General features: G+C 40.6%; 1 protein-coding gene across 3 annotated transcripts in view; it reads right to left on the bottom strand.

Annotated features, from left to right (window-relative positions):
* Positions 1 to 534: 534 nt before the first annotated feature.
* Positions 535 to 9,228, bottom strand: part of MAPRE2 (microtubule associated protein RP/EB family member 2) — a 241,828-nt gene continuing 233,134 nt past the window's right edge. For all 3 annotated transcript variants that reach the window (XM_068237353.1, XM_068237352.1, XM_068237351.1), the window contains 2 exons: positions 8,845 to 9,003; positions 535 to 3,615 (listed from right to left, as the gene is read on the bottom strand). In XM_068237353.1, coding sequence (XP_068093454.1) covers positions 3,538 to 3,615; positions 8,845 to 9,003 — 237 coding nt within the window. In that variant the 3' untranslated portion in view covers positions 535 to 3,537. The remainder of the gene's footprint in view (positions 3,616 to 8,844; positions 9,004 to 9,228) is intronic.

Raw genomic sequence — 9,228 nt, 5'->3', positions numbered from 1 at the left:
TTAGCATGGGTGTCACTTGTTCTTTAAGTATCTGTCCCAGAATGAGTATACAGATCAGAAGTTTTGACTCTGGTGCAACTCCCCTGACTCCATGCCTGTTACAGGTGTGTGACTCAAAAACAACTACACCTGGCTGTCATGCTGAGCTTTAGGCTTTAAAGACATCTTGAGCTGCCATACATCACAGGGCTGCATGTCCAATGCCCAACACTAACCCTACCCCCCACCCTATGCACAACACTGCCCCCCCCCCCCCACACACACACACACACAGTGCTGGAACAGGTCTATAGGAAAGCATGCGTTCTTTCAACATGCCCATTGGTCAGCTGTTCTCTGCTCTGCAGAATGGTCCAGCAGTGGACCTAGTTTAAACGGAGCCTCTGTGTACCAGAAGACTAACACCACGAAAATCAATCTACATGATTGAACAAGCTTGTGTTTTATTCAGTTTGTTCACTTATATTGAGGCCCCCTTGTTCAGGTCTTTGGTTTTCCTCCATAATTTCAACTTATGTTAATAGACAAACTCCATTTTAAAATGAATCTGGTGGTTTAATAACAGACAGACAAGAGTTACAATTTGCACCCAAGTTGAATAGTTGGTAAAACTTTTTTTTTATAACATATACCTTTTTTATTAAATATGTAAAAAGATAAAACGCAAGTTATTCACATATTCATAGACAAAAAAGCTACTCTATCATGCGACAAGTTGTGTGGATGGCAGAATGAGTGTGATACATCCAAATAAGACTCCTTCCATCTAATCAGGACTTCATTACCTGTCTATTTATATTTAACAATACATATGTGTACATTCCTTTCAGTTTACATTTCATATAGAACTTTTTTTTTTTATGATGTGCTACCCAGTAAAAGAAATAAAAGAACATAAGGACATACTGAAAGAATGAGGATTTGTTACACATTAAATATACAGCAGTACAATCCACAGAAGACTGTCTCACTTCATTGTCAGTTTCTAACTCAATTTCTCAACTTCTCATGGCTGGTGTAAAATATTCACATCTTTACTGTGTTCATTCCAAATTCCACCTAAATACACAACCTTAGAGCAGCAATTTCAGGGACAGAACATGGTAGAATTCTCAGTTCACCTCATAAATTGGCATCTGCGATGTCTCTCATATAAGCTGCATTATTAGTGATAACCATTTAGTAAACCAGTTTTACTAATTAGTCTCCCACTCACATGACTTTGTTCAGCCAACAAAACAACCTGTAATATCATTGTAGAGCACTGCTGTGCAATAAACAATAACCAATCACAGGCCAAAATGTAAATAAAACAACATTTGCTCCTTTTGCATTTCATCTAATTGGGTAAGTATTTTCAAAGAAGGATAGTAGCCACCGGCAAACATTTTTTCTAAATGTTAAAATTGTTAAAAGTGATTATTTGGCTCCTTGCCAATAAATTTAACTACTTCTTTGTCACTGAAAACAGGCTCCACCCCTCGCCCTGCCAAGTGACGTGTTGGCCAATAACATTTCTTACAAAAGATTTGGAATACCCATATCCAATAATATTAAAACGGGAGTCACATAATGGTAATATTTATATCAGGTGATCGATGTCAAGAAACAGGTTTGCATCTGTAGCAGCAAGGAGACTTTCCTAGTATACTGGGAAGGTGTCGCTTGACTCCTTACCAGTTCACCAGGTAGACCCTACATGGTAAAATGGAATGCCTCTAAGCAATTTTCTTTATCTTCCCATTTGCCAGATCTGCTGCCAAACCCAGTTTCAGGAGTAATTGGCTCAACATTAGATTTGGCTAGAACTGTGTTTGGTAGTTTTAGGTTATTGCACAACATGTTTTGCACCGTCCTCAGAAAAGACCCGCCATTTCTTCCTAAACTGTGTGTAGACAACAATGCACTTTAAAGCTGCTGGACTAAGTTTCAATCCCTTTGATACGCCATTAGTTATTAGAGGTAGTATATGCATGGGAAAGAATACATTGTAAATGTTGATAGTATATGCTACAGCTCATTAATACTGCATTCAGATAACTATAGTGCACTACTATTGCCTTGTAAAAAAAAAAAAGCCGCATGATATTGCTACTGATATAAATATTAATTACAGTTTGAACACTAAGCCAAGTGAGATGTGTCTTTGTAGAGGCCTTTTTAGTGTACTGCGTTGTGTCTCCCGTTATTATAGTGCCGTGATTACCGTTTTCTTGAGGGACCCTGACAGTGAAGAATGGTGATTTTTGTCACTATGTGGTCAAGCTTTGTGTCATCAGAACAAAGATTTTGTAACATACAGACCGGTTTTCATGAAGATCTCACAAAACAGCGTTCACCTTGTACATAGATGGCAAATGTCCACAATATGGGCATAAGATGAGCACCCTGCTTGACCCAATAGCGGCACTTACCTAGCTATATTCTAAACAAAAATTAACCTGCTAGGTGAACTGCAATTGGCAACTTTGCAATTCAGCAACAAAATAGAAATGCAGTAAACACTTAAAAAAAATATTAATATGCATTTTTATCAAAAAGAAAAACAAAACAAAAGCAAAATAAAAAGCTATATGTCCTGGAGGGTGTCACAATTAGGAGTATAGTATTTGCAGTTCCCAGATTAAAGGCAGCTTACTGCATAGAACAATCCCCATGTTATGGAAGACCTAGAAAGCAAATACTTTTCCTTGCTAGAGTCAACTGAACTAACTGAAGATTGGTTGGAAAGGAGAGTTGGGTTGTTGCCCGTAGCAACTAACCAGATACCTCCTAGTGCAGGAAGTGGAGAGATGTAACCTGATTGGTAGTTGCTGGCAACAGCTCTACTTCACTGTGCTCCCATGTGTTTGTTCTTCTGCACTGCATACTGATAGGGAAATCAGTAAATATTCATATAACATATTCAATGTACATTTTGGTGGACACAGAACTGCATATTGACTATATGCACCCTAAAGAGATAGCATGACTTTTATTTCACAAGTGTACTGTACATACAAAAGGGAAAACACTATCAACCCTTCTAATTCAGATAAACATCTTCTCATCTGCTTTCTAGTCCTCCTCTCTGCTCAGCCCAATAGGGTTATAAAGGATAAAAATGTATATTTTTATGACCTTTCACTGTTACATTCGTGAAACGTGGAAGTGACATTTCCTAATCATGAAATGACTATATAAATATTGTACGATATTACAGTTAGAAGCAAGCAGTTGGAAAACAAGGAGATAGCCCACTTACAAATAAATAAAAAAATATGGGAAAAAAAAATTCTGAAAACAATCTGAAAACAGTCAAGTGGTACAAGCTGCTGCCGAGTAGCCCCACAGTTTCTCAGTTTTTCTTGGGCTGGGATACAATGTCTGTAAACACGTCTTGGGGAAGGAACTGGTACAGAATGCAGTGGTTGGCTGGCGCTCACTATAGTACATAACATGGTAAGGGTGTGCCGAGTGTGACTGGCCACACATTGCTCTCCTGGAAGAAAGTCCCACGTGAAATGACAACAGTGAGGGGGATGCACGGATCAAGGGTCAGTACTCGTCCTGCTGCTGTGGATCCTCCTGAACGTGGTCATTCTCATCACCATCATGGTGGTCTGTGTGGCCTTCCTGCAATTAAACACAGATTATACAGTTACAGTTCACATCTTTACTCAGATTTAATATCATTGGTTTTCTGTGGACAATGCCGCGATGGCGTAATTACTACGCTATGGCATAATGTTCTAAGGTAGAGGGAGAGGAGTCATGTCTGTTTATAATAGCTTTGGCATCGGAGCTTAAAGGGTGTCTGAACTCTGGATATCGTAAAAACAAAAGGAATGGGTATGTTATTCTTACACATGGTAAAACACATACTTTACTTTGTAAATGTACAGCACCATTCACTGGTTAATGCCGCTTCATCCCTCGTTGAGTCTGCACAACACTAGGGAAATGGATGTGATGACTTAGCTCTTCTACTGCCAAGTCCGTGAGGTATGTACATCATGGCAGCCATGGAATCAGCTAGAGAACAGTACAGTGAGGTATGTACACCATGGCAGTTATGGAATCAGCCAGAGAACAGTACAGTGAGGTATGTACACCATGGCAGCCATGGAATCAGCCAGAGAACAGTACAGTGAGGTATGTACACCATGGCAGTCATGGAATCAGCCAGAGAACAGTACAGTGAGGTATGTACACCATGGCAGTAATGGAATCAGCCAGAGAACAGTACAGTGAGGTATGTACACCATGGCAGTAATGGAATCAGCCAGAGAACAGTACAGTGAGGTATGTACACCATGGCAGCCATGGAATCGGCCAGAGAACAGTACAGAGAGGTATGTACACCATGGCAGTCATGGAATCTGGCAGAGAACAGTACAGTGAGGTATGTACACCATGGCAGTAATGGAATCTGGCAGAGAACAGTACAGTGAGGTATATACACCATGGCAGTAATGGAATCATTTTTATTGATGGGCAGATTTTGTTTTTAAATGAATGCCCAGATTTGTTTTTCAATAAAACTTCAAGCAGGTGCTGCTGTACATAGAAGAGGAAGCAGCACAGGACCCATATACCATATCTGGATAAGGGGTGGAATGAACAAAAGGAATGATGGTCCTGTTGAGCTTTGACAGCAGTTGCATGCTCTGCTATGGTTATACTTATATTCTTGTCCAAAACATATTGCTAAAAAACTGCTGGAGTCTTCAGTTTCCAAAGGTAATAAAACTAGCTATATGGCGACATCTAGTGATCAGAGGAAGTAATGCAGTTTACAGACAGCGCCTGTTGGGTTACACACAAAACTGAATAGACTAAAATCTGAAAGTTAAATAACTTCCATCTTGTTCACTGGAAGATTTTTGTGTGAGATTCTGTAAATACTTTAGAAAAGCCAGTCTGATGCTCTTAGGTTAAAAGCATGGTAGGTAATGAGCATAGCACACAGTTCATAACTATACATAATACAGGGAAGTACTTACAGCTCTGATGTGAAACATCTGTGCATCCAAAACCGTATACAAATCATGTTCTGTGCAACAAACATGAAAAATTCAGAAGCCTGAACATGATTGAGTATTTTTCAGACTCAAGATAAAGGTGTGGAAACCCCTTCTCTGCCCTCATCCTCTCAGATGATCAGTAGGTCTCTGTATGTTAACATATATATGCTCACTCTTTCCATGTGGCCAGGCAACAATTAGCAGCAGCAGTCATCGCTATAGCCAGATATTTTGATGTATAAGTATTTGCAGGCTTCATACATGCTAAACTGGACATTTCTAATTTTGGTTGTGCATTTTTTTATTTTTATTTTTTCCCCCCATCGTATGCGCTTCTCATATGTAGGTTGTAATCTTTAGTCACACATCTTGGTTCAAACATAAATCTTTACATTTCCGGTCCTATCAGTTTTCTATTACGTTTACATGACAGGATTGGAACTGCACACCTTTTATGTGTGAACACAGCCATAAGAAACTTATACAAAACTGACAGGACTCAACTGAAAATGTACACTTTTTTGTGTGAACTGAGCCATAGAAAAACTCATACAAAACTGATGTCAACTGTCAAAAACTGACAGGACAGGACGCATAGATGAAATAAAGGTGCCTGGAAAGAAAGGTGCAGGGGATTGCTGCTATTTTACTACTGCTAAACCTAACTCTAACACATAACCCCACCCCTCAGTGGTGCCTAACCCTAACCCCCCTGGTGGTTCCCAACCCTAATACCCCCCCCCCCTGGGTGATGCCTAACCCTAACCCCCCCGCCCCAAAACCTTAACCTCCCCCCACCAGACTTAAAGCATAAGTAGGAGGCGCCCAATAAACGGCAAGCATTGCAAATATCTGCACCCAGAGATGCCCAATAAAGTTGGGGGCGTTGGGGATTTGTGGAAATGAAAATTGTGGCATTGCCGGTAATTAGGCACCTCTTGGCACCAAAATGTAACATGTTCGCTGCAGTGTAAAAGCCACAATTTGTGGCAAAATGGTAAATTTCAGCGCCCACAGGCACCAGATAGCAGGCCATGGGCCCAAATTTCTATTGTTCTGACGCTAATCACAGTTTTTATCATAGGCACTTATGGCAGCGCCTTTTTTCCATAAGGACTCCTGCACCCTTTTTACCTGATATGGGACAGGACACCTTTTATGCGTGCACTCAAATGCATTACCCAGTTTGTTTTCTGAATATACTGTAAACACTCCTAACTTCCTATAATAGCTAGAACAATAGGAATCAGGATAGTGGGGAGTGCCAGTAGTGAGATAGTTTTTTTTTTTTTGTTTTGTTTTTTTAAATTTGTACGGTGACTGGTCTACAGTTTAAAAGGAAGTATTTATGGCAGATTATGAAATGAGAGAGGCGCAGTGAGGACACAGGAGAGTCTGACCATAATCACAAATACATATATGATATATAATCATTTCATCTGGGTAATTAGGAGAGGACTGAATTTAGATTTCAAAAAGCACAAAGCCCCACTTGTATACTAGATGATTGTTTTCAAAAGCCCATGTCCTTGTACCAGGTCACAGCTCAGCAGTGATGGCCAAATCCAGAGGTATTTTATTATCTGGACAGAGAAGAATCTTCAGCTGAGGAGAATAATCTGCCCTCCAGCACAACAGGACTGTCTTCCAGCAGCAAGATTATAGTTACTGTATAATGGGGAGGATCTGGCCACGCGATGGAATTCAGGTTCCAGCCTCATTCAGAAGGGAATAACTTGCTTTACACCATCTTTCATGTACAAAAAAGCCTTATTTTTTGGGGGGTTTTGTGGAATTACTAATAAAAAAAAAAAGACTATTAAAAGCACAGACTAAAAGTTTTAAATCAGACTGTATACAGTGTAACTGGTAATGACTGGTTATAGGCTTTCTATGCAGATGTTTTCATATACAGCTGCACAGATATAGCTATGACTGCATGTCAGGGGATACACTAGAATGTATACAGTTGGCTATTGTACTCATAGATCAATTTGTCACGTGAATGTAAATTATGTAGTCCAGTTTAAGGCTGTGGAGAAGATCCCAAAACATACTTTTTTTATCAAACTTTAAAGCAAAACCGGAAGCGAGAGGTGTATGGAGGGGCGTTGCAGGGGGAAGCCCCAGGTAAGTCCAAATTGCGATTTTAGGCAGAGCTCAGGGCCCCTTTAAGTGTGTATGGCTAAACGTATCTGAGGCAGAATATCAGGACGACAGCGAGGCTATTGGTATTGTTAGGAAATATGTATGGCAGCCTTCGTATCCCTCTCACTTCAGGTTCCCTTTAAGTTGCTTCAAGCAATACCTTTAATGAAAAACTGCAGGTTTTTGAAATCTCGCAACAAAACAAAGTTTCCTCTTTAAGCATAATAGATAACGGGATGTTACAAACACAAATTTATGTGTAACAAAATTATCTAGTCATGAAAGGTAATACCTAAAACAACTTATTTCGTTTTGACAAAACATATGTTTGTATGATCAATCTAAACGGTAAATAATTATATAAGACCCCTGCTAGGCAATGTTAATATGCCCACCATAAAATGTATTTAGCATAAAAAAAAAAAAAAAACAACAACTGTTGCACAGGAAAATCCAGTAGAGGCTTGGTCATAGCACACTGTATAGAGATTAATTAACTGCTGACTTGATTGTGTGTGGCCACAAATGTATTCCTGTGCACCGCCCAGTACAAGTGCTGCACGTCACATGATGTGTCATTAGGTGCGATAATGCAGAGCCATCTGGGAGAGTGTGGCACAAGACTTGAATGCACAACGTGAGATCATCCTTTGTATCAGTGAACAGGCTGCTTTCACCATCACTGATGGTCATGAATATTCATATCAGATCATTTTACGACAGAACTCTGCAGCCACTATAATCTGTGTTGTCTACACAAGCTCCTACCAAGCTACTACCTTAAGGGCTGGTTCAGACGGACGTCTGCGTGGCGTCGCGTCTGGGGGCGTTGCGGCGGCTGCGCGGTCAGGCTTTTAGTAGCCTTCGGTCGCGTCGTGATGCGGTCGCGTTTTTTTCTTCCCCTAGGGGAACATTAGCCGTCGCGGTTGGCCGCTCCCTGGAAGCAACATGTCGCTTCCAGGGGCAGCCCGAACGCTCGCGAAAATCAGGACCTGAACGCCGTGTTCGGGTAAAAGCGCGCAAAAGCTCGGTGTAAACGCTCCCACTCGAATGGGAGCATTTACCGCGACGTTCCGAACACTTGCGGTAAACGCTCCGCAAGCGTCCGTCTGAACCAGCCCTTAAGGAGAAATTATTTTATTAAATAAACCCCCCCCCTCCTTTTTTTATTCTATTTTAATTGCCCGCAGTTCTGATTTAAAGCCCAGGGTCGGGGTTGCGTTTAATGCATATAACACTTTTTAATACTGACAAAATAGAATGTGCATTTTAAATTTATCTGCAACAATTATCCAAATTGCAACATAAAAAAATGGATATACCTAATGCAGTGGAGCACAGGTTTCCAGCTACTTACCACCACCAGACTGGCAGTAACTTGGCTCCCTACTTCTCTGCAGTCAAAACTCAGCCCAGCCTTCAGTCGCTTGGTAACCGCAGTGAGAGTCCACATAACATAAGGGCAGGTAAGACAAATTTGTGCCACAGTGATGCCTCCCTAATGTCTAACACTATTCTATGGCCTATAGATATACAATTAGCCACTAGATAAGGGTGGCTGCAGCAAAGATTGCAGTCTTACTTGTTGCTACATGGACCACATTACTTTTGAGGGCCAAGTTTCATTTCCTAGGGCTGGTAGTAGAAGAAAAACAGTAGAAACCTGTTACAATTATAAGCAGCCACTCACCTGGTCATCTGTAGAATACAAGACGTCCATTAGCCGCTGTACAAGGTCATCACCTTCTTGACCATGTTCCTGGCAGAGAAGTTCAATTTCCCTTAACTTTCCAAAGTAGAAGTCTCGTTCTTTTTCCACCCCCTCAAGGGCAAGCTTTAATGAATGCACCTGGAATTAGGTGAAAAAAGATGATTGGGAATCTGGAGTTTTGCTTTAGCTTAGATCTATCAGTCTCCCTACTGCTGGAAAGGCGATTATAAGGTAACCATTAACCGTACCATTTTTCCTTCAGATTTGATCATTTGACGCAATTTGAATGATCATAACTAATCAGAAGGCAATTATCAATTGTTCATCAATGGAATCATGGATCATAAAATCCAAGTTTTGGAT

The sequence above is a fragment of the Hyperolius riggenbachi genome, chromosome 5 (assembly GCF_040937935.1).
Source record: "Hyperolius riggenbachi isolate aHypRig1 chromosome 5, aHypRig1.pri, whole genome shotgun sequence".
Lineage (NCBI taxonomy): Eukaryota > Metazoa > Chordata > Amphibia > Anura > Hyperoliidae > Hyperolius > Hyperolius riggenbachi.
This window is presented reverse-complemented; position numbering and strand designations above follow the sequence as displayed.